General features: G+C 39.4%; 1 protein-coding gene across 3 annotated transcripts; it reads left to right on the top strand.

Moving 5' to 3' along the window:
* Nucleotides 1–591: 591 nt before the first annotated feature.
* LOC135324454 (cyclin-dependent kinase 7) lies at nucleotides 592–19,552 on the top strand. Of its 3 annotated transcripts, none has more exons than XM_064500873.1 (12): nucleotides 592–770; nucleotides 1,162–1,221; nucleotides 2,071–2,104; nucleotides 3,992–4,059; nucleotides 6,184–6,252; nucleotides 7,958–8,068; nucleotides 8,711–8,829; nucleotides 9,919–10,018; nucleotides 11,841–11,927; nucleotides 13,231–13,380; nucleotides 15,024–15,171; nucleotides 18,718–18,962. In XM_064500873.1, the coding sequence occupies exons 1-12, from the start codon at nucleotides 711–713 to the stop codon at nucleotides 18,825–18,827; spliced, it is 1,116 nt and encodes a 371-aa protein (XP_064356943.1). In that variant the 5' UTR covers nucleotides 592–710; the 3' UTR covers nucleotides 18,828–18,962. The 3 variants fall into 3 exon arrangements, with proteins under 3 accessions (XP_064356943.1, XP_064356945.1, XP_064356944.1); XM_064500875.1 differs by lacking the exon at nucleotides 18,718–18,962 and adding an exon at nucleotides 19,031–19,552 and having other exon boundaries at nucleotides 593–770; XM_064500874.1 differs by lacking the exon at nucleotides 18,718–18,962 and adding an exon at nucleotides 18,361–18,584 and having other exon boundaries at nucleotides 594–770.
* The last annotated feature ends 6,176 nt before the right edge of the window (nucleotides 19,553–25,728 follow it).

Here is a 25,728-nt window from a genome sequence, read left to right as displayed (position 1 = left end):
GTGCGATCCAGTGGGCAGTGGTGTAGCAGCTGCTTTCCCTGAGCAGCAGCTCTGACATTGGGAACAAAGTAAAAATAGGTTGCCCTTGGTCTACTTAAATCATTAGCTTTTTCAAGGAAGTCATCTGGATTTGATTAGAGTTCCAAGTACATAATGTACCTGATCTCTAGACTTGATGTTTAAGAAAACAACACTATGTCGTCTTTAGCTATTGGCTTTCATGTGGCAGAAGAAGAGCAGGACTGTGAGGCTGGACAGCCTGCGCACCGCATGCGGTGCAGCCTGCCGCCTTAGCAAGTCGTGCGCGTTTCGGTCCAAATTACAAGTCGGGGCCGTAAGGCGTGGCAGTTAAGAGAAGTCGCATGTTCCGCTCGTGGACGTGTCGCAGCCTCTCCCCCCGTCCCCGGTGCCCTGACGGGTCGGGCACTGCGGGGCGCCTCCTGGGCGGCCGCGGCCCGCTCTTCCCCGGCCTCCTCGTGAGCCAGACCTGCCTGACAGAGTCGCTCCTCCCCCCCGCCCCAACAGCCGCGTCCCGGCGCGGCTCTCGCGAGAGGCGGCGCGGGGCCGGCGGCGACGCCGCGGTTGCCATGGGCGGGGCCGGGGCGGGGCTCCCCGCCGGGCCGGAAGCGGCGCGCGGCCCGGCGCTGGCGGACGTGCGGCGCCGCGGCAGGGGTCTCGGCCCCGCCTCCCCCCCCCCCCCCGCGGCGGCGATGGACGCGCGGGCGCGCGCCAAGCGCTACGAGAAGCTCGACTTCCTGGGGGAGGGGCAGGTGAGTGGCGGCGGCGGCAAAGCGGCAAAGCGGCCGTTGCGCGGGGGCCCCCGCGGCGGCGCCCCTCAGCCCGGCGGCTGCCCGCCTGGGGGGGCTGCCGCTGCGCCGTCCCTCGCCCCGCGGAGGCACTGGCGGGGCCCGGCGGCGAGGCGCGGGGTGTGGGGGAGAGGGAGGCAGTGCTGGGGTGCGGGCTGGCCTCGTGCGGCGAAGGCTGCCCCTTCCCTCCACCCCCCAGGCCGGCCGCGGGGGGTCACGGCCTCCCCGTGGGGGCGCCGGGGTGGGGCCGCCCCTGCGCGGCGGTCTCCGAGCTGGTGACAAGGCCGCACGTGGCGCTTGCGGTCGGTCCTGCTGCTGCGGTCGTGCGAGCAAGGCCCTCTCTCTTCCCCCTTAGTTCGCTACTGTCTATAAAGCGAAGGATAAGAACACCAACCAGATCGTGGCTATTAAAAAGGTGAGTGTCGGAATATCTTCCCGTTATGTGGTCGAGTGTCGGTTTGCCCTTGCCTGCTTAATGGTTTCTTGGATGGATCGAATGGGTAACGGGAGAGGTTGAATTTTTAACTGGAAAGCATTTTGATTAAATGGTCCAAATCAGTTGCCTTTAATACTTCTTTTTCTGAGAAGAAATAGTAGCTTCAATTATATTACATTTCTGAGTTTCTTAAGGGTTATAGTCTGCAACTTGAAATTTATTTTTTGGGTAAATGGTATATCTTTTACAGAAACACACACTCTCAAACTTCAGGTGTTATTAGTCCTTGATAATGACTTGCTTTTTCAATTCTTCCTCTTGCTGTCCCTTATTTGTTTCAATCTAGCTTTGTTACTTCTGAATAAACTCTTTGGAACTGATGGTAGGGAAGATACTGACAAAAGCAATCTTAAGTCTGCAGCTTAACTGTTGGAATACAATGATGAAAATGTGTTTATGTTGTTGTAAGTTGTTTCACTTCATACTATCCGAAGACATTACAGTAAGTTTTTGTGTTGAAGTCTAGACTGTCAATTACTTTGACCTGCTTTTTCCCTGGGAAGAAGCTTGTCAGTGGTGTAATTTAGCTTTGTGACTATAAACCATTGTATTCTGCCAGTTTGTATTTATGTCTCTTTTCAGCCATCATGAATGTTTTTAAACTTGCATGAAAACTAATGCTGTGAAATCAATTCTTTGTATAAATAAATAAATCTAGTTGGTTAAGCACTTTGTGGTACTAAAACTCATTTTGTCTTAGAGGAGTAACATTAAGGAATTTATCTACCATTGGGGCCCATAAATAATATGAAACATATTTCTCTTTAGATTAAACTTGGACATAGATCAGAAGCTAAAGATGGTAAGTTTTTAACAAATTAATACTGCATAACTTGTGTCTTGTTTGCTTTGTTTCTGTAAATTCATGGGTTAATTTTCCACACCATAACTTGGCTGAGAAAAAAAAAGCTCAACTCTTTTAGTGTTAGGCTTAATTCCCTGTCTTGTTGTTTTCCCACAATATCATAATCAAGGTTTGCTTCCCGACCTAGAGGGACAAAAAAAGCAGCAGAAGTATGTGCCTGCATAGTATGTGTCTAAATGTGAAGGCTTAACTGGCTAACTCCTCAGCTTTACACTTTATTCATGTTTGTATTTCTCTAGAGTAGTGCAAAATAATTATTTCATTGATACACAGCCAAAATCACAGCTAAATCAGCTAATTTGCATCACTGAGTTTAGAATACCTTTTTGCATTGGTGTGTTTATGCGTATGACAGGTGAGAACATTTATTTCTGTTTTCAGGTGTTTCACTTACGTTCCATTTTTTTGTGATTTATGCTGAGACAAAAGTTAATAAAAAGATCTTAAACTCTTGACTGTGTGTAGATTTGTTTGTTGTTTTGTGTTGAAAATCAGGTTCATAGAGCAGTTTCGTTTTGATCGTGTGTTCTGACCACCCACATGCTTTTAGGCAAGGATATAGTAAGTAAAACCCACTACTCTTGGTCTTCTGTCACCGCCTGTGCGGTGTGATAGAGCTTTGAAGGACAACACCCTGGACACATGCAGGGATCCTGCATCAGGTTGCCTGCTTTCCAGTGAAACGTCTTGGCTCTCGGCTCTTGCGTTCCATCCTCGGGGAAGAATTCTTAAAAAGAAACTGAGTGCCAATCCTAGAATCTCCCAGATGGCCTAACTGCCACAGAGCTATGATCCATTCAGTCTGCAGTGGACTGATGCCCTTTGGGGACAGTTATTACTTCTGGCCTATAGAACATTCAGCAATAGTTCAAAGATGTTTTTAAAACAGTGACCTGGATCATGTCTGGTTTCCCTGTGTTATCTGGTAGCACACATGGCATCTTTCTTGCTGAATCTTGGGGCTTGCCCACCTGAAAGCAAACATCATCTGCTTGATTCTAAAATAGGCAATTAAAATAGGCAAAGCAGGAGTGTAGAGTAATCCACATAGCTTTGCCCAAAACCGTGGTACAGTCTGATGTGTTAAATCCAGAGTTTGGGAGAATAGGTCTGCTGTTGTTCAGCTCATGCATAGCTGAAACTCTTCTTGGACAACATACTACAGTAGCGCTAGTTTGCCAGTCATGTTTGTAGGAGCCACACATACTACCATCTTTGAAGAAGGAATTGTTACCTTGCAGTAATCATGATTTGATGCAGCGCAGTGTGACTGCCAAAATGTACCTCCCAGTCTCCACTTTATAAAATCCAGCTGTTGTAGGAGTCAAGCTAGGGTGAGCAGGTTTAGGTTGCTATATTTCTATGCCACAACACAGGAGCGTGGTGTACCTTATTAATGCTATTTTTAAAAAAAAGGGTACTTTTATGAGTCTTGTCATTTTGCATCCCTCTGGAAATGAAACACTTTGAGGAACTGATATTTGCAAGACGTGCCTTTTCTTTAAAACAAAAATAAGCTTACTATAACCTGAAAATTAAAGGCAGTTTTTCTAAACTTGTGCTAAAACTTTCCCTTTTTGCCGAAAGGGGGCATATGTAGCTTCATAATATAAATCTGACTACTGTGGTGTCGAACCAACTTGCTGTGGAAAAAGTATACCTCCACTGCAGCAATGTACTCGACGAGTCACAAACTGAAATCAGTTTTTGAGCAGAGAGGAAGCAGATTTTAATAGCAAGTCACAGAATAAGAAGTTTCTTGGTTGGAGTTTAATACAAAGTTTTAAATTTTGTTTCATCTTTGTCATCTTTCTTTTAATGTAGGAATCAACAGAACAGCCCTCAGAGAGATAAAGTTGTTGCAGGAGCTAAGCCATCCAAATATTATTGGTGTAAGTAAAATGAATGCTACTTCTAGAATTGGTCCTTGCATACTGTTCATGCAGTTTCACACTGAAATTTAGAATTCATTGGGTCATAACAATGCTGCTTAATTTTTTTTTGCTGTTTTCTCAAGTCCATGAAGGGCAGTAAAACAATTGTTACTGCAAAGCACCAATTTCAGTAATAAAGACGGGCATTTTTCTTTTGAAATCCTTTTACTTTTTACTAAGTGAAAGATAATGATGGAGAGAATTGTGGATGTTTAGATCACCAGATTTTTGCATCTCTCTGATAGACATGCAAATGAGTGCAGTGCCGCATATACCTGCTGGTTTGCTTCATGTGGCTCTGGTAACTGCTAAAAGCAGGCTTTCATAAGCAATGGAAAAGTGGGGTTCATGTGGCTTACTGAGTTTTAATGCTGATACTTAAAATCTCTGTGGGCAGGAGGAGTACCTGTGTCCTTTCAACTGCATTTTAGTTTGACTTACAGGTACAAATACTTATCTGGAGCTGAAAATATTTTAGAATTTGCTAATGTAGATAATTTGAGGCTTTTGTTCTAAGTGTTAGACCAAATAAGAATTTGTCCAGATATTTTATGTAACTCTTCAGCCTGGGGACACAGTGCTTTTCTGGATTGTAGACTTGCTTTCAAAGTGGTTGCTTTAGCTGTCTAAATTAGAGATTCTGCAGAGAAGGACAACTGAAGTGGCAAAGGGATAGAGCAGCTCCTTTAGGAAAAGACTGGAATGCCTTATTCTGGAGAGGAGAAGGCTGGGGGTAGGGGAAGTCTACAAAACTGTGGTGGTAGGTAGGGTAGGTGCAGAAGTGTTATTTGCAAAATCTCACAGTGTTAGAAATAAGGGACATTCATTGACGCTAGTAGTTTTTAAAACAAGGAGGTTTTTTGTTTTGTTTTTTAAGTACTTTATGCAGCATGTAATAAACTTCTCAAATTTATTGCCACAGGCAGTTGTAGAAGCAGATAGCATCAGCAGGTTCAAAAAGGAATTAGACAAATGCATGATCAGCAGGTCTGTAAGCAGGTACTAAAGGCAATAGGCAAGTGTGTACATTCTTAGCAGCCCTGATGCGATGGTTGTGGATGTTGGAGTATAAGGAGCATGATTCGCAAAATGTGGCCAAGTCCCTATGTATGCTAACTTGCACAGCATCTCCTGTTGCCATGGTTTCTGCAGAGGGAGAGCATGAATACCAGCCCCTGCTATTATAAACTGCACAAACAAGTATTTTGCATTTGAGTAAGTCATGTGGGCCATCGTGCTGAGAGTCTAAGGTATGAACCTCACCATGGAGGATCTATCTTCCAGATCTTAGAAGTAGAATACCAGGCTAGATGGTTTGTTGGCCTTCCTCAGCATCACAGTTGTGTTATCTTAAATTAAAAATTGATTCTGCCTTTACACTGCTTAAGAAAGGATTATTTGGATATTCCTCAAGGAGCTTTATTTATCCTTGAAAGGTTGTTACAAAGATGAAAACATGCCTAAGAGTATCTTTGAAAGGTAGCTGGCAAGCCCAGTACTTAGAATTTCTACCGACTGCATATTTGCAGAGAACACATATGCAAAGCTGAATCCACGAGAAAACTTAGTCTGCTTTAAAGAAGAGAGTAGGAAGCTGGTAGAGTAGATGCCCTCAGATAGAGGGCAAGGCGTGCATTAGAATATCTGTTTTAGTTAACATGGTAAAGTTATTCCTGTTCTAAAGTTTCTAATTCCAAGTTTAAAAAAAAAAAATCCCAAATGGAAGGAAGGGCAATCGTAAAATGTTATTATCATACATAATGGGATTTTTTTTGGAGACTGAGTTAAGCTAAACTGAGTAAAAAATTTCACGTTGCAAGTGGAGATACTGAAACACAATACAATTTCTCGAGGGTTATATAAAAGAAAAAATCAGTTGAGACAAAGCTGAGGTATCAGATTGCCGTGCTGTCCTCTAATTATCGGTTCTTCCCCATAGGTAGCCGTGTCCTTGTCCCTGCTCCTCTTCCCTCACCCACCCCAGCAACCTGAAAATCTACACGCAGATTAAAATGGTGCTGAGTTTTAGAAAACTGGAAGTATTAGAGTGTATGGTCCATCATGATGTATGTTATTTTCCAGCTTCTAGATGCATTTGGACACAAATCAAATATTAGTTTGGTGTTTGATTTTATGGAAACAGATCTAGAGGTAAGATTGCATCTCTTGCATCTTTTCAGATATCTATTATTTCAGTGTCTTCAAATGTTTTTTGAAAATAGTTGAGGCATCTTACTTTGACAGGCTTATATTTGCCCACATTAGAGGAGTGACTTTCGTTATGTAAGTTGAGTAAGATCGTGCCTTAAAAATAGTTTGACAGTTTTCATAAGTTCTCAGCTGATAATGCTTTTACTTTTAAATACCTGGTGTCAACATGATTTTCTCAAAAAACAGATTATGCTGTCTTCACGATGTTAGTTCTTTGGGACTCCAGTTGTAACACAGAACCTCAGTCATAGACCAGGATCTGAAGGTGCAATTTCTAAGCATACTAGGACAAAACATGTTCATCAAAGTGTGATATCAAAGTATACTGAATGGTGAGCTGATGCTAAAATCACACATGACTGAACATTCTTCTAAATGTAACAAAAGTAGGTATTTGAATGTCTGAATTCTACTGATGTTTCATTCTTAAGGATCTTAAGGTAGTTTGTCTTTGCAGAAATCTTTGTATTGGATATTTTGATACAAGGTTTTTCATTCTGGAAGACGTTCCTAGATGACGTTTCATGTCAGATCTGTATCTGTGCAATATTATCCATACTCTGGACTGAAATAAAAGTAGTTGTTTAGCTAACTCATTATGCATATGATATTATATGATAATTATAAAATATATGATATTATATGATAATATGCATTGAGCACTGGGGCTAACGTATAAAATATTAAAAGAAAATGTTGACAAGATCACTGAAACCAGAGGAAGGCAAAACTGAAAAGACTAGATCAGAAAACAAGTTTTTGCTAATAAAAGCTACATTACTTAGTAGACTTGCAAAAGGATTAATTCTGTTTGATTCATAACTATGCAACATGTGGAACTAAAGAAAATACAGTTACAAAGAGGAATGAAGTGCTTTGTACTACATAATGCTGTGTTATGCAGAGCACTTATTTGCATTGTGATATCACTGAAAGCCACCATTTGCAACCACAGCCCCTTGTGACTGGCAGCATACATGAAACTCTTTGTATAGTCTCAAGTAGCTGTTTTGTAAATCTCAAAGAACTTAAAGCTTGAGAAAGGCTACTATGCAACTGCAAAATAATATTAACAAGAGAGTCTTGGAGCGGTGTACAGAATACTTTAAAATAGGATGTTTACATAGAATTTTAATGTCAAAATCAAAGAATGTTGACAATTTAAATAGCTTTATTATAAAATATAGTACCGTGAGCTATTCCATGCTATATTTGTAGGTTGTCTTGGAATAGACGAGGGAACCATTGTATTTGCAGAGATCAGATGCTTAGGCTATACAAGGAAAGAAGGAAGAAGTGGGAACATAAATTTGACAGTAAACTTGAAGAAACTGTCCTTTTTAAGTATATAGCCTTGTTGTGAAAGCTTGGGTAGTAGCCTGGAATTGAACTGAAATTATAAACTTGTGTTTCTCTCCCATTCTCTCGATTGCCAGTTACGCAAGGTTCACATAGGCTATCTGGACTCCCCATTTCAATTTCTGATCTTCAGAATAGATCCATTTTTCTGAAGAAATGGTGAGAATAGAGAATACGTGGTTTCCAATTCAAGCTTTTACTTAAAGGATAAAATAACTTGAACCAAAAGAAGTGGAGTGAGATAATTTTGCACAATAACCTTGATTATCAATCTAATACTTTACAGGTTATTATAAAGGATACTAGTATTGTGTTGACACAGTCTCACATCAAAGCATATATGCTCATGACACTTCAAGGATTAGAATATTTACATCAGCACTGGATTCTGCACAGGGTAAGCATGCGCTAAACTGAGAGCCTTTATGCCTCTAACAAAATTGTGGCATTCGATAGAATTTGGGTCTAAAATGTCACATAGCTGGTTTTGAAGCTCATAGGGTTTTTTTCCTCTTTCTTCAATCTGTAAGCTCCAGTGCTAGCTGTTATGGAGAGACAGTAGCAATACCAGAAACTTTAACAGTTATTGATGGAGTTATCATTTAGACATATATTTGTATAAAGGATCTAAAAGTAGATGACTTTGATTAGTGCTGTTACTGTGTTAGACTGTACTAGCTCCGTGATTTGTACTACAGTTATTTGAAGTTACCAAGGTCTTTTTATTGTTCATTTGGCAACTATGCAGTAATACAGAACTGTTCTTCCTCCAGCAAAGCTAAAACCAGTCTGAAGGCAGCTTTTTTTAATTTTTGCAGTTTAAATATTCAGGTGCGGGTGTCTGACTGATTTTTTTTTTTTTTCTGGTATGTTTAAATACTTGATTTAATTTCTCACCCCTCCCCCCAAATGTTGATTTATGATAGAATCAGAAGCCTGCCTTTTGGAATACTGTTATTGCAAACCTGCTGGGGGGTTCGTTATTTGTCTGTTTTTATCAATAGTAAAATAATTCATTCTTTGCGTTCTATACTGACAGGATCTAAAACCCAATAATTTGTTGTTAGATGAAAATGGGGTTTTAAAATTGGCTGACTTTGGCTTGGCAAAGTCTTTTGGAAGTCCAAATAGAGTCTATACACACCAGGTAGTAACAAGGTAAGAAGTATTCTACTTTGATTCATAGGTATTGATTGCGAAGCTGTTTTGTATTGCCTCTTGAAACATGTCTTGTTAAATGAACATGTGCAATTTTGATGTCTAGCTCATATGATGATGCCATAGTGGTGAGAGCCTCATAATGGACAACACAAGAAAGCACTGTTTGGCAAAGTCGTAAGAACTAGTAGAATATATATCTGTGGGGTTGTTGTGTGGTATGTTTTTCTCTTGAAACATAGAAATAGTATGTAGCTGCCTATAGGCCTAACTTTCAGAGCAAGGCAACTTACTTTCTATTAATTGTGAGACTAGAATCTTGTTTATATGTTAGTCACATACTTAATATAAGACAGGGCACCTCAGGAAAAGCTTGAGCTCATTAAAATATTTTTATTAATGTTATTTATGGCATGTTTGTTTAAGGAACATACTCTTCTAAAAAGCAGAGGAGTGTAAAATATGCAAGAGAGATGCTTTTGCCTGCTGTAATGCTAATGCTATTCAGACAAAATTGGGGTATTTTTTTACACCTTTATCCAAACAGGTGGAAATGAAAAAGTGGTTTCAAATGCAGTAGGCATCAGATCTTTGCGTTAAACTTCATTGTTCTTAAGCAGTGGAAACAGCTGCTCTAAATACCTGTTGTCAAGATTCATTTTTACACAAAACTAATTTCTACCCTTAGGTATGTTGGTGTTGAGATTTTTTGAAGGCTGGAAGGAATTTTTTTTTAACTCAGATTTTGTTTCTGAAACACCTCTTTTAAAAAAAAATGTTTGTAACATGCAACTTTGTTAAATGTTTCTGCTTTATCAAACAACTGAACTGCAGATGTGCAGTCAGCTCAGCTGAAACTATAGTTGATTTGTGGTTACACTTGATCCGTTGGTAAAGAAAGCACAATTTTGTTCAATCTTTCTTAAACAAAACACTTTGTAGGGTTGAATACAGGTCTTCAGTTTCAGTGTCTGAAAAATGCACAGGCCAGGAGCAGTGTCTGTTTTGTAGTTCTGGCATTGCTGCAGCATACAGTGCTTGACATCATTAAAAAAAGGTCACTTTTCCTAAGATGATTTTTCTTTTCAGGTGGTACCGAGCTCCAGAACTATTGTTTGGTGCTAGAATGTATGGTGTAGGTGTTGATATGTGGGCTGTTGGTTGTATTTTAGCTGAATTGCTCCTCCGGGTAAGTCTTTAAATGCAAGCATTTGTATTTGCTCTTCTTCAGGGTAATACAGTTCTTACATGCGGTCTTCAGTAGCAGCAAAAGGAACTTAGGCTACTTCCTAGGAAAGGAAGAAGAGGGGGGGAAATTTTCCTAAAACTTGCTAACTGTAAGGAGAATTAAGTTCTGGAGTAGACTGAGGTTCCCCAACTGTTGCAGTCAGTGGAAGCCTTTAAGAATAGCTAGGCAAACAATTGCAACATGCTGTCAAAGTCCTGCCTTGGGGAAGGTCAGCAGAGTAGACAGCTCATCCAGTCCTCTGAGTGTTATCCTTCCACATAGCTTCCCATCAACTTACATTTGTCACCTTCCTAGAAATCTGACATCATAGGTGCGTGCACACTCTATTGCTTATACATTGTTCCCAATAACTGGGAATAATTATCACCAGTACATGAACTGTGGGTGATTTTTAATGAGTGGAGCATGGGCTGATGCTCTGCCTGTGCTTACCTGGAAATACTAGAATAAAGCTGAAGGCTAACATCAAGTTTCTATTACAATGTCATTCCCAAGTAAGGTCAACAGACATAATAGTCCTTAAGTACATTTTACTGAAGTAAGCCATTTATTACATAGCTCTTTGGAGAGGAGATGAAAATATGAGGTGGGGAGTGGAGGACAGGTGTATGGACATAGCTAAAAGGATAAGATAGCCTACAGGATAGTATATAGTACATCTTCAAGGAATAAACAGATTCTGCTTGATTTCTGCCCGGTACTTTAAATGTTTGTGTGGCTATGTGGTGAACCAGACTGGGAAACTGGTCTGGCTGACAATATCTTGAAATATGTCTTTTTCCTTACTTGATTTATCACACAAACATGCATGCTTGTACAGTTCACTCGATAGTTCAGAAATGGAAATGTACAGGGACTGTTTAAGCAACACTAATGATGTGTATACAAAGTATGGCATTAGACCTTCTACAGTTGAGTAAGCTCAAGGAAAGTCAGTAAAGCAAATGAGAAATAGCTGCATTCTGTGGAATTCTTTGGTTTCTTACAAAGCAGAAAATGTACTACAGTTCACAGCCTCATTGGGGAGCTTTACAAAAGCATTTCATGTTCAAATGGCTTTTATTGTATCAAAATCTAATCACAGTGCCTGTTAGGGATGCTCATTATGCTCTTCCTATGCTAATCTGTTAAATACTGCCTCTAATTCTTCCTAATGTCACTTCTGTTCAAAGTCTCTTTTATTTTGCATTATGTGCCTGATGCACAAACTACAATTTAAACTGGACACATATCCCCTTTTTCTGCCATCTGCCTAGTTTAAACTAGGCATGACACTGGTCATTCATTTTCTCATGTAATGGGTCAGTACCCTAACTCATGTTTTCATCTCATCTCATCAGTCTAACTGATACTTTTATAATCCAGTCACAATTCACTTTTAGTGTTTCAAATATAAAACCTAACTTCAGGTTGCAGATGTCAGAAAGGTCACTGTGACTGACAGAGCTTAAATTGACAACTCTGCATGCTTAAATTCTTCGCTCTACCATGTTTAGTCATTCCACATTAACATTAACATTGTGGTTATTTAATCTTATATTTAGTTCTATTAAGTCAGTGATATCAAACCTGGTTGCAAGAAGCTTGCAGAATCTATCAGACATTGCTGCCAAGCACCGAACATTTGGTGCACCTCTTTTGGGGAAGCTCGTATACAAAGATGTTTTGATTATAGTACAATTTTGAGTGGGAATTCAAAGTTGCTCTCCAGAATTGAACTTCACAAGTTAATCCACTCAGAAATGCTGTTGCCTTCTTCCAGGTTCCTTTTTTGCCAGGGGACTCTGATCTTGATCAGCTGACAAGGATATTTGAAACCCTGGGCACTCCAACAGAAGAACAGTGGCCTGTGAGTCCCTTAGTTCAACAGATTAATTTAATTTTAAAACCTGAAATAGAGATATCTCAAGTAAAACTAATGTCAAAGGGCATATCAGGATATTTGAATAAGTTTTCAGAAGGCAGATGCCTGATCTCACAAAGTAGAGGACAAGCAGCTGAGATTTATAGTTTCTCTTAGGCAAATCTATGATCGATATGGCAGTGTTATCAGCACCGGGTAACAATAACAAAACTTCTCGGTTTCCCTTCTGCATGTTTCTGTGGTTTCCCATGGCTAAATGTGTGAAGTAGTAGTGGTTGCTTAATGTTCTTCACATGCTTGATGAATTTGTCTGCTTTAATTTGACAGGCTTTAATAATTTTCAAAATGGAAACAATTCTATGTTGTTGTGCCAGGATTCTAAAAGAAATGCATGAAGCTTTTTTTGTTTGACCTGTCCACATTCTTGGGAGAGGGAGGGCCAAGATATAGGTGGGAAAAGGAGAGAATGCTACTACAACAAAGGTGATGCATGGATTTGCAAATTAATTTTAGAATCTATTTCAAAAATTGAAACCTTTATATTCTAGACTATAAAAGATTACACATTTTTTACTTTAGGATTAATATTTTATTTTGCTTGTGGTCATGACTGAATTGTGATCACTACAGGTTTAAAATACATACTAATGTTTGGATGGAGACATCCAAATAGAATGAAGAGAATGGGAGTGATTTGATAACCAAGTGGGGGGGGGGGGGGGGAAGTATGTGATTCATCTGTTGTTAACTGCTTGGCATATTTTCCTTTCTCACCCCCCCCCCCCCCCAATCACAAATAAAAAGTTCAACAGTTCTAGGTTTCAAAAGTAGCTGAAAACACTCATGATGCTAATTGGGGGGGGGGTCTTTTTCTCCATTAACTTGGAGAAAATGCAAATTGGCTTTTGTGTGGATTTTGTCTTTTTCTTCTACCACATGAGCTAGCAAGAGAAAAGCTAAAGCTAGTGTTACTTCGTTTGTTCACACCCACTCTAAAGTTGTTTCATGCTTCCTTTCTTTATTAGCAATTTTTCCTTTTGTATTGGTCAATAGTGAAGCAAGGGAAGGACAGATTGCTTAGAGAAGGAAGATGTAAAAGAACTGTAACAATTACAGAAATGTCTTTAACTTGCTATTCCTACCTGATTTACAGTTACCAAGTATTAGCAGGGTGCTTCGAAAGATAATTTGCTTCTGCTGTGAAAACAGCCATGCAAAGTGACTTCCTGTGAAAAACTGCAACTCTTTCTTAATGTGAAAAATGTACATCCCATATTTATCTTTGTAGGGAATGACTAATCTTCCAGATTATGTCACGTTTAAGTCCTTCCCTGGAATGCCACTTCAACATATCTTCAGTGCAGCTGGTGATGATTTGCTTGATCTTCTGCAAGGCTTATTCACATTTAATCCTTGTGCTAGGGTTACAGCTACTCAGGTATAGTAGACTTGCATTATGTCCTAACATTCATTAACCTACTGTTAATATCAGATAAATGTGTTTTGAAGCTAGTAAGCCAGTTTAGAAATGAAATATCATATAACTCTGTCTGCGAAATACTGGAAATATTTCAGGTGTTTTAGAGAGAGAACTCTGAAAGGCATGAACAATGCTGACCAAAAATCTCCATTCCTAGTGTAGTCCAAAGGTAGGAAACTAAAAAGTGTATGGGTCATGCTCTTCTGACAGCTTTAAAGCTTTAAGCTTAAGACTTAACCTAGCATATTTTACTCCCTGTTCTTAAGATTTTTGTCATCCTTAATTCATCCAGCCTTCTTTTCAGTTTCATTTAAGCTGTTTTAATCCCTTTTCTACATGAAATTTGTGGTGATTTAAACCAGCCTTCTGATCTGAATATCCATTTCTATTATACTCAAGTAAAACTGATTCCAATTTCTCTACTTGTTGGTGAGGAGAAATGAAAGCATCTGAACTAAAAATCTTGCAGAATGTTTCAGTTCTAGTTCAGAATATGTGAGGAAGATGCAGCAATTGACTGTTTCAGAGCTATAGTTCTGTCATCTTCCACTGTTGCAGAAGCATGCAAAAAGCAGAGCTGCCACATTAAAGGCAATGCTCCCTCACTGCTTGTTAGATGAAGCAGGTTTCAGTCCTGAGGATTAGTGTGTGCGTTAGGAATCTTTTTACTAAAAGAATTTTTAGGAGTATATTCAGGGTTTTCTGGTAAGAACTTTCAATATAAGTTTCCAAGTTTTGGTAATGCCTTCTATACTAGTTCATATGTATGAAGTCATTTTACAGGCCATATTGTAGGGTGGTTACTTGAATATTGAATATACATGATTATTGTAGTGTTTTAATTGATAATACCACAGCTTAAGGCAGGAAAGAGCTTGCATTTTAATGTATTTGCTTGATTTATAGCTGGCATTGAATATGATGTAACTGGCATAAGCCAGAGCAGTGATTTCCTAAGGGGCTACTTAGCCTCTTTTCCTTAACTATGGTTTATGGAAGCTGTGGAATTGCTAAAATTTAAAATAGTATATGTAATTCCACTTCAGGAAATTAACCCCACTTACTTGTGTTTGCCTTCTACTCTACTTCAGACTAGATTTTTCTTACTGTTTACACTGTAGAAACAGCACAGTTGAAGAAATGTTAGGGGAAGACCCATCTTGCAAGCTAACAAGACAGATGGTGTTCTGGTCCTGGAAGACTTTGGATATATTCTTTAGGATCTTTTAATCTTTCTTTTTTCCATATTTTTCTCCTTTATCCTCTTATCTTATCTGTCTATTCAGAATGTAAGCTCTTCAGAGCTGGAAATGTACTGTTTGTGCAAGACATCCAGCAATTGAGTCTAGAGCTTTGCTGAGATGTCTGAGCACTAGTTGGAAAAAGATAATAGTACATAATTATCTCTTGCTTTCCAAATCAGGCCAAGTGCTATGGTAGTCATGAAATCTTGAATTGCCACAAGGCTTTCTTCAGATGTAAAAGTACCTAAGTAGTTCTGAAGTCACTACAAGTGCTTTATTTCATGTTAACTCCTTTATGTATGGTGGTCTGATGCGTTATACTAATTACTTGATTATCTTTCTTCCATTATCATTAAGGCATTGAAGCAGAAGTATTTTAGCAACCGACCAGGACCTACTCCAGGAAGTCAGCTTCCAAGACCCAACTGTCCTGCAGAAGCTCTAAAGGAGCAACAAAATGCACTTTTAAATTTAAAAAGGAAAAGAACAGAAGGAATAGATCAAGGTAACATCTTAATGTTTCACTCGTTTTAAAGTAGTAGCTACCAATTGAGTAAGAATGTGGTACTTCCAGTGTTTCAGGAAAATAACTGTCTGAATTGACTGCATCCTTGGGCCACAGCACCAGTAGAAACCCTTTAATGACTTAAAATTTATGATAAATATTATAGGCTGAGAATGACTTTTTTGTGTTTCAACAGATTTGGTACAAAAAAGGAACTTTTATGGAGCTTAGGAAACTTTGTTAAGAGAAGTATCTAATTTCTTTAATTTCTCTAATGGAGTGTGGTAGTACAGAGTAAATTATAGGCTATTATTAAGTCCTTCAAGTTTTTCTATGAGAGATCTTGCTGAGGTGGAAATAGCTTAACTTTACATCCCTTAAGCAAAAAAAAAATAAAGGGGGAGATGTAATTCTTTTTTTTTTTTGAATGAAGGATTGGAGAAGGTAAATAGATTTCAGAAGTGAGATTCCTGCTATCTTTCTTAGACTGAGCAAGTTAATTGTTTAGGCAGCTCTGAGTAAGGTATATCTAGGCATGTTTCTCTGGCCCTTTTTAAAAGGGAAGCCTATTCCCCAGCTTTTACTTCTATATGGAGCTTCCAGCCTTCCCCAAATGGTAGCACATGCTCCATATGTTCATGGTAAGAAAAGATTTGAGGACTTAAGACCTGTATTTGACACTAAATTAGTCATACCCTCTAGCAGAGAGGCAAACATTTGTTTTTAAGCCTGGGGTTAGGTGTCTTGGCAGCAGGGATATGCCAGACAGCAGCCGTCAGGTTAGCATCAGCTTTTTGTTATTGCCAGTATGAGACTCTGCTTTGATACAGGAGTGAGAATATTTTGGAATGTAGATGCTTCTGTGAAAATGCGTTTCTCCTTGAATTCAGAGAGACAGCAAAAATATTAGCACTTAACTTACTGTTTAGTCCTGCCTTGACCTTTATTAGTATGTCTCAAATGACAAGTAGAATAAATTAGCTCAGTAGCTTAACTTTTCATTGAGATGAAAATTTTTAATCAGTTGATTGTTTGCATGCTCTTTGACCTCAGTAGTATGGGTCAGCTGACATGTGGTAGCTTGTTAAGTTATCATAGTTTAGGAAACAAGTTTAAGCTCTTTAGCTCATTTTGCAACACTATAAGAGAGTCTGATTGGTGTTTTGGAGTCTATGCCCTAAAACATGCTTGTTAACAAAAGGATAAGAAAGAGGAGGAAATGATTCCCCAAGTTCTGAGATTTACCACTTGAAGTTCTGGGTTTCACAACAAGCAGAGGTTCCAGACCTGTATTGGAATTGGAACCCTAATTGGTTGGATGTCTTCCCAAGAGTCTCATTTTCAACAAGGGGAAATCAGACTTGTGTGTTAAATGCCAGGAGTTTTGAGTTTGGATATAAGTAAGGCATTTAGGAAGTCAGCATTACTTCTTGAGACCTTTGAGTTTCAGTATAAAAAGCAGTATCATTTCCTTTAAGTGCTGCTTCAAGCACATAAAAAAATCCATTATGTTCTGTTATTGCCTTAGCTAGGCTGACAGAATCTGAGGGTCTCAAAGGACACTAAAGGAGAGAGCCAATGTTACACCTAGCAAATCTGCTACCTAGACTTTATTTAAATTTCTTACATGGCATTATTATCTAAAGTTAAAATCCAAAATACTTTGGTTTGGAAGAGCAATTCTACAGTCTTTTTTCAAACAGAATTTGAACTACAGGTTCTTTTTGATAATTTGCTATTGAAATGTGGGAGAAAATGTTTCAAAGAAGAAAAATTCATCCCCAGAAATTCTATGGCTGGCAGAGAATCTTCACAGTACCTGCTCTTTCCCTCAGCTCTACTGAGGTAGGGCTCTGGAACTTAGCAGAATGGCTTGAAGTGTTACTGCTGTGTGCCCTCTTGTAAAACCTTGGCAACAGGGACTGGCCACCAGGAGAGAGAATTTATGCAGTCCCTATGAGTGCTGCTTTTTCACAAGATCAAAATCCTGTAGCCTCTGGAGTATGTTGCACACACTTAAATCTCCAGAGGCTGCACCTTTCAAAAACCAGCCTGAGGTAATAGTGTTTACGGTCAGGGGAAGAGTTAACTAGATGGATGACTGCCTGTGAAAAGTATTAAGCATATATTTCTAACTATTGCTAGCACTTATTTCTGATCAGAGAGATATACAGGGACACTGATGCTATAATGACATCACTGTCTGTCTTACTTCTGGAAAACAGTGTAAAGCAGCACTCCTTGCCCAGGACACCAATTTCCAGTTCTGTTACTTTGTGTTTCTACAGAGACTTTAGTTGGTGAAACAGAATGTAAAATATATGGCATTAAACTCCTCCCTGAGTTAGAACAGGATAGGAAATCTGTGTAATCTCAGGGCTGTTCTACCTTGGCCTGAAAAGAATTCAGGTCTGAAAAAAATTCAGTCCATTCATATCTAAAGTTAAGAACTTGCATTATTTGGGCTTTCATTAAAAGTTTGTGAGTATGATTCAACTGCAGTGTATTTTAGAAGAGGCTTCTGCTTATAGGGCAGGCAAAAACAGTAGAATACTTCCATAATAAACTTCATATCCAGCCAAGAAGGCAGGTATGTTTAATTCCTACCTACATTATAAATACCATATGGAGAAACAAGATGACAAGGTGGAATAAAAGTAGAAAAGTGCTGCTGCCCTGATCATCTCTACAACTGATACTAACAAAAAGAAGGTTAAAGAATGATGCAGAGACTAAAAAGGCTATTATTCTTGGAGACAGCGTATTGCTGGGCAGTGACAGCATGTAATAAAGATCTCTAAGAGTATATGTATACTGGGAGGAGGGGAGGTTATGCCTTAGAATAGCTTAGAATAGCTTTTTCAGGTTTAAAAGTAAAATGAACTTACTAGTTTTTTACACAAAGAAATGCTTACAGATATCCCAAGCAGTTAACATTTAAAGGTATTAGAATTTGAGACACACATGGAGTACATATGCTAATACAAGTGGGCTTTGTTTCTAGCACTCTTTCATAACTTGTTGAAAACAGCCATCATGTACTACTGTAGCAAGCAGCATTAACTGGCTTGTAGTACATGGATCTAAAGAGTAATTAATACTGAGTAGTTAGTACCAAATGAATACTAAAACCTGGAGGAGGGAACTGAACCCCTTTGCTTTGGTAACAATGTAACTTACACTTTTCAGGATTACCAAAAAAATTGGTTTTTTGATTGCTGTGGATGGTGGATGAAAATGAGTGATCAAATGACCCGAGTCCCAACCATTGAAAAATGCTGTAATAGTCACTGGATGGTTATTTTGTAATATTTGCATATGTAAAATGTGAATTCAGTACTTCATTACTGAATCCGAGGTTTCATTAACCTTACTTCTTTTTTGAATAAAAGTGTTTTTAAAGAAAAGAACAAGATTCCTTTCTCTTGATTTGCTGTCTTACTACTTTGACTCATGCTTGGAGATAGTAATTCTGTCAAAACTGCTTGCTGGCTACAGATTAATTTAGCAGAGCCTTTACACTGAATTACATGCTGTCCTGTACAGATGTCCATCCTGAGGAAACTTGCAAATACAGCCTTCTCACCTGGAGCTTAAGTGTACACGTGAACATCTGCCAGCCGATAATAGATGTTGGAAAAACTGTATCCTTATAAGGGAAAGGCAGGATGCTTTTCTGTTCCAGTTAATATGCCAGTGTAATAACAAACAAGTTTGCACATGCTCTCTCAGCAGATGTCTTAAGACTTTCCAAGTCATCTACTATATTAAAAATACGCATAGATTGTGAAGTTTTGTTCAGACTTGAGTTTTCCAGGAGAAGTGTTCTGAGAGCATATAAATACTGTTTCCTTCACAGCCTCAAGATTGCAATAAGGGATGGAGGGAGATCCAGCTGGGAAAGCTATACCAGCCCTCCTGTCAACCTGTGGCTGTTGAGCATTTCATAGTGCAGATGCTGGGCTCAGCTCTCTTGCCTGATTCCCAACCCGTGCTGCAAAGTGGCTGCTGAGTAACCAGATTTCTGCAGTGGGAAGAAACAAGCCAGTAGGTGCTGTTGATGTAGCTTAACTGCATGCCCACCCCTGTTGTGCAGTGGATCTCTGGGGCACCTGGTGAGCCATTGTCGTTTCCCGCCTGTGAGCTACTTTCAGTGTTCTGTTTTCTGATGTGGCAAGCATCTTGGCTGAAGATTGAGACTTGTAGAGGAAGAGTAACCATCTTATTGCTCCTATGTGATACTTCATTTGACTCCTACCTTGAGCCAATTTGAAGTATATTGGCCTTTTGAGGGAGAAGAGTTACTAGACACTAGATACCCTACTGTGCTGTATGTTGTTGGCAATTGAAAATTAAACTTTAATTTCCTACTAAGATCTAATAGGCTCTGTAGAAAAAGTCTTTATCAAATAACTTTGATTATAGCAGTTTTTACTGTCTGTATAATTGAACATCAGGATCCTGAGTGCAGGCTGGAGGGTTAAGAGGAGAACTGAAGTCCTATTTCTCACAGGCATATGTTCAAAAATAAGTTAATCTGAGTAGGGAAGAGAGTTAGGAGTTCTTGTAAATCTTTTTGCATTCAACTCCTCTAGGGCAGCACTCTGACTGGACTTCAAAGCCCTGAAACCTCCAGCCCATAAAAAAAAAAAAAAAAGTACTTCATTTTCCAGTGAGTATCCTAACTCTTGGGTATAACAAATACTGTTTGTAGGGCAGTGACAGTTCTAAGTATTCTATCTCTTGTGCTTCTTGCTGAACACTGACTGTATGTGCGTAGACAATACCTTTCCCAGAAGGGAAACTTTTTCTGGTGGAACAAGTAGCAATCCCCCAAGCTCCTATTGGCAAAAGTGACAGAGCAGGTAGTTCATTTGATGGATATTCAGTATTTGTGGATGTACAGAGCACAGTTACTGTGCTCTATAAGATTGGGGTTGAAGTGAGATGGCATCAGGTGTTTTGTGATGTGTGCTACTGACTTGTATGCTTCCAGCCATGTATTTACCACAGAAGAGACTTACAATTTTTCCTGTATAATAGGATAGCTTCTAAACTTCTATCCTTCAGCTCCCACATAGCAATTCATTTGACATGCTCTGCACTATACATCGGGTTGGGGGCTGGGGATGTATACAATGACTCACCTATAACTCCTGGCTTCAGTTGTGTTCATGAATGAAGCCCTCTGTGTCAGAGACTAAAACTGTCTTGCTCTCCTTATTGTTGTTGTGCATAGATAAAGCATATGTACATATAGAATAAGGAAAGATTAGAAGAAGGATAAGCACAGTATCTCTTCTTAATCTCAGGCTTTCGGATAGTTCACTTCGCTTTTGTGATTTGGGTGGCTGAAAGAACTCTGAAAGGAATATCTCAGACTTCTGGTGGCTATAGCTTAATATGCAATCAGATGCAATGAGTCATCTAAATACTGCTTGATCTGTGAATAGCTTACCTTGCAGGCTTTATTCCATGTTAATAATACTTCAGCTTTGACAGTCTGTCTTGTATCACAACAGCTCTTTGAACATACAGCTGCTGCAGTTTACTTGGTGGTTGTGATTCTGAACAGAAGCCAAGTCTTGAGCCTGCAGTGTACCTGCTTGTGCAAACTCAAGTCTGTCTTGTACACTTGTGCAAACTGGAACATAATCTAAATGCCTCCTTTCTTTGGTTGAGAAAATTTCTCTGACCTTGCCATCTTTTTGTCAGGAATCCCTTCCCTTTCCTCCTGAAAGGTTAGTACCCTTTGCAAACTCAGCAGCTCTTATGTTGAGACTTACTGATACTGGAATTTGAGTAGCTTCTATATATTGTACTGATATTGTTGCTTATACAGCTTAAGCGAAATCTTTTTTCTTCCTTCCACTGTATTGCCACTATAAATGTACCAAAACTCATTGCAAGAGCATACAATACAGAAAGAGGTAGTGATCTCTATTTTAAACAAAACTGATTTCATTTTCTCACAGAGACCAAGATTACTTGTGGTGACATGGAGAACAAGGACTTCTAGCTATCACATCCTCATCTTGCCTCCCTGGTTCTTGGTTGGTGTCAGCGCTGCGTGATCTCTGTAGCCTTTATGTTCTTCCAACAAAGAAGGCTCAGAGCCAGGTTGAGTTGTATCATACTGTTGTTGTTTGCATCTGTTGTATGGCCTTATCCATGGCGTGGTCTTGATGCTGTCAGCACTTCAGCAAGCACTGCCAGTTCTTTCTGTGAAAAGAACTGTTTTACCTGTGTTCTTTCTTGGATTTGGTGGCTGTTCTTTTTCTCATAACTTGCTGTAGATGCATCATTCTCCTAACTCCTGCTTTGCAGTTTCTTCTGGTGCACAGTTATTCACACTCCATGTGCTCCAATTTAACAGTTGTTTTCCAACGCTGCAATTTTAGTTGCCGGCATCATCTCTGAGTTTTTAACACTCATTTCCTTCTCAGAGAGAAGGGAAGGATTGTTAGAAAAAAGCTACAGTTTTAACCTGCTTTTTCTTCAAATTCCTCTGTTCCATTCATTCAGCCTTGTATTTTTATACTCAACTCAGTCAACCTTGTCTGAAGTGTATGGTATTCTCTCCAAATGGCTTTAATAAAATAATGAGATAAAGTAGGGATAGGTCTGGATCTAGGCTATCTGGCTGAGGAAGGGAAACTTTCTTGAAGAGCCAAACTGAACGTTTGAAACACTTAGCAGGCTGTGTTTTGGCATGCATCTTGCTGATACCCCATAATGTGGGAGGCTGGGGAAGAGACATGCATGGCTTCAGTCTGTTTCTGGCCCCAAAATCATGGCTTTCCTTTTAATTCTGTTTAAAGGTTCACCACAATAGCTACAGTGCTGCTTAGAAAAACTTGATGATTCTTCTCTTCCTGAAGAGCTGATGAGAATTAAATTTGTCCTTTCTATAAAACCCACCTAGGAGGAGGGCTTTAAAAGCAGCTCAGTTCTCACTAGCTTGAGTACTTCAACTCGCATTTCTCTGACAAATCTGAAACACTTGGCTAAATTTTGTTCATTTCATAATACCAACTTTTCTCTTTCAAATTGCCCTAAGTAAAGCTGAAATAAAATCTTGGTTTTGATGCTGTTGAACTGTCTTCATATCATCTCTATGTTCAATTAGTCATTTTAATTATTGTTTTCCCATTTGTGGACAAATTATTTAGAAAACTTCTATTTATCCCGTTTCAGAGACTCTTATTATTTCAAATAAAACTACTGGGGTGGGTTTCTGTCTTTTCCTTCCAAAGAATCGAATCGGCAGGCAGGTAGACTCTAGATGAGAATTTTCTAAGAGACTTGCTGTATAGCCAGTAGATAGGCCATCAGTGTTGTGACCATCTCATATAGTGCTGTCAATTCATAGAGGGCTGCAGTTCACAGCCCTACATACATTCGACCCAACATTCATTACTGTGAAAAAAACAGAAGGGTATAAAGGGAAAGGGGAAGGAGAAGGGGGCATTTCACTGTTATTAGGCAGCACATGTGGTGGAATATTGTTTATTGCCTGCTACAAGAGATTTGTGTCATGTAGGTAGTAGGGATGCTGACAGTTTCCTGAAACTGACCTTGACAACAGGATGTGAACTGTGTGGTTTGCTTTTGGGAAACCTCCAGTTTGGGACAGGCTGGTAGGCAGGTACTTTCAAAGCAGGCTTAGGCCATCCTGTGTGGATTTGCAATCCCTGAGGGAGTGTCAGTTTTCTGTAAGAAACATGTTCATTGTCAAAGTAAATTAAAAGATCGTAAACAAATGGTTGTAATCTGCCAATTCTAAAGAATTCTATTACCAAGCTGATAAAAATAAATCTGTCTTTTTCTTGCTACTTGAAACTTAGCAATACATTCAGGAGCTTCCTCTGCTATTCTCACATCAGCATCTCGGCACTGCAGAAGGGCAGTGCCACCATACTTTTTACCTTTGTATATTATGGTAGATATCTATTTTGATCTGTCAGGCATAAAATTGAAGAAGTTCAGATGCTGATTTACAAGCTTTAGTTGGTACATTTTCTTAATAAACAATGCAGATTTTAATCCACTTTGAATTAACATTGGGGTGAAAAAAGAACTAAGCAACCACTTTACTAGTATACCAAAAAGCTCTTTTTTTTCTTTTTTTCTTTAAGGATTTAGCAAATTTGCCTTGAAATATCAGGCTTTTTAATACTAAAAGCTTCAAATGCAATGATCTGTTTCAAGTCCAACAAGCCATTTAATACACTTAATTTGATCACAGTCTAACCAATTTTGACCAGTTCTTAAGTTTGTAATTTTTTTCCTTTTTTTTTTTTTTTTTAGAACTACTACCAGCTAGAAAAGATTAGTGTGAATTACAGAATACTAATAAAGATGTAGTGGAAGATACCATCATTTACCATAATGACCAACCTGATGGTCTGGAAAGGCCAGTTACGCATGCATATCTGGCTCCCCAGCTGCTGACGATCTCTGTTCCCACCCCATCTCAGAGATATATAGTTGCAGGTTGCTCTTTGTTTGCCTTTGAACCCTTTCCTTGCTTTGACAAATCATTCAGTGCTCTCTCTGCTGTGATAGTTGCTTCACATGCTTTCCTGCACTCCCCCCAACAGCCTTGAAGGTGACCTTCCAATTACAGCAGTAATAAATACTACAGATTAGGAGTCTGTGTTACTAGATCCCAAGCTGATTAATGTTTTTTTCTAAAGTTGCCAGTGGGAGATGTGGTCTCTAGCTCCTGGGGTGACTGACAGCCTGAAAGTATAAATCCTAAAAGCTTAAGCATCAAAAGACAGCACGAAATTGAGTTTGTTTTCTTTCTAAGTCTAACTGGACTCTTTACAGCTATTATTGTAATGTTTGGGTGTTTGGTTTTTTTTGTTTTTTGTTCTTTTTTAGCAGAGTGAAAACTGGAGATGCAAATAAATAAGGTGTAATAACCAAGAAATGTGAGCTAAAAGAGTAACTCGTGACACTGTGCTCTTGGCAGATACTGGAATTAGCTGTACATGGTGTGTGTGCCCCAAATGAGCAAATACCCACCACCCTTGTGCTTTGCTCACTAAGCCAGACATTAAGATACCTCTGCGGTGCTGCAACTGCTAACCATCACCTTTGCATCTAAGTGGGCTGTTCCCACTTGCTTTCCGTCAGGTCTACAGCTGGTCTGTACTATGCTGTGGAGGCTGTTCCTGGCGTGATTCCTAGATACACTGGCTTTTGGAAGATTTCCAAAGGTTCTGGAAGCTGTCAGTTACCTAGGAGGATTTGGAGAGAAGTGGTCTGTAATCCCCAGGAAACTTCCCTGATTTACCAGGTGCTGGTATATACTTAAAAAAAATTAAAGGTGCTCATGAGTTTATTATGGCCTGTAGCCACCAAGACTGCAATGGCCTTGCAGTCACACAGGTAAAACTCCTAGGTGTTAAATTATTGTTACTGTCTGATCATACTCTTGCATAGGGCTCTCCTTAACTGGAATGTCTCTTCTACAGGAAGCTGCTATTCCAGCAAACATCATAGCAGTTAGGTTGTTAGCTGTGTGAGAGGTCCAGCCTGGATTTGAGCTGTGATTTCCAGAACACACACACACACACACACACACACTCCTCTTCCTTCCCATAACCACATTTTTGACTGATGTCTGATTGCTAGGTTCAAGTGCAATATCCATTTACTTAAAAAGCAGTTTCAAATCTTTTGTATTTTAATAGGCACATAAAGCATAAATTTGCATTATATGTAAGGGGCCATCCCCACATGTAATAGAATCTGTTTTTGTTTTCTTTCTGGTTGCATTTACATTTGGAAAGATTTTTTTATATTTCATTTCAACTGGAAAAACAGCCTAGTGGTATATTTCTCTTTTCATTGGAGGCAGACTTTTCTGTGCTCTTCTCTTCACCAGTTGGCACAAACTGAAATTTCTTTCTTTTAAATACTGAAAAAATCATGTAGTTACAGTATAATGGGAGCATCATTCTAAATTACTGCTGCATTTCACAAGGTGTGAACAGAGCAGCATCCTACTATTCTTAGCATAAATACACTGAGCTGGTTCACAGTATGTGAGTACTGAGGAAGCCTGTAGTCTTTGAGTGTTCTGGTAAGTTATAACTTCCCCATGCTATGCCAAAAAGCTTTCTCCTTCAGCACTCATGTCTTTTGAGTTCTCTGTAGAGGTAGTAATAACTGTTCTTTCCGCGGTGAAGGGGTAGTGGGTCTTTGCTTCTGTTACAATAAATCATGTAGAAATTAGTTTGGAAGGGGCAAAGCAGATGCATGTAAAGGTGCAGTATATGCAAATGAAACTCCGGTTGAGTTCTGAGGTTGGTGCTTTTCCTGGTGACTTGAGCAAAGCTGATGTGCCACAGCAGGTGCTGTCCGTCAGCAGTGCATATGGAACAGGACTGGGTACCTCACAGGCAGAATTTTGTAGGCTGCCTGAAGGCGAGTGGCTCAAAGTGACATGCTTCTGGGACTTCAGATACTGCCCGTAACTCCACTCTGCTTGTGTATGCTCTGAGTGAGGAATGTGTCTTGCTCCCAGGGCGCAACTGGCTTCTT

The sequence above is a fragment of the Dromaius novaehollandiae genome, chromosome W (assembly GCF_036370855.1).
Source record: "Dromaius novaehollandiae isolate bDroNov1 chromosome W, bDroNov1.hap1, whole genome shotgun sequence".
In the NCBI taxonomy this organism is placed as follows: Eukaryota; Metazoa; Chordata; class Aves; order Casuariiformes; family Dromaiidae; genus Dromaius; species Dromaius novaehollandiae.
This window is presented reverse-complemented; position numbering and strand designations above follow the sequence as displayed.

Bases quoted from the DNA above. Each gene is read 5' to 3' on its own strand.
- LOC135324454 (XM_064500873.1), top strand. From the start codon at position 711: ATGGACGCGCGGGCGCGCGCCAAGCGCTACGAGAAGCTCGACTTCCTG. The intron at 1,222-2,070 runs GTGAGTGTCGGA...ATTTCTCTTTAG, and splicing joins AGATCGTGGCTATTAAAAAG to ATTAAACTTGGACATAGATC. The intron at 11,928-13,230 runs GTGAGTCCCTTA...TTATCTTTGTAG, and splicing joins CAACAGAAGAACAGTGGCCT to GGAATGACTAATCTTCCAGA.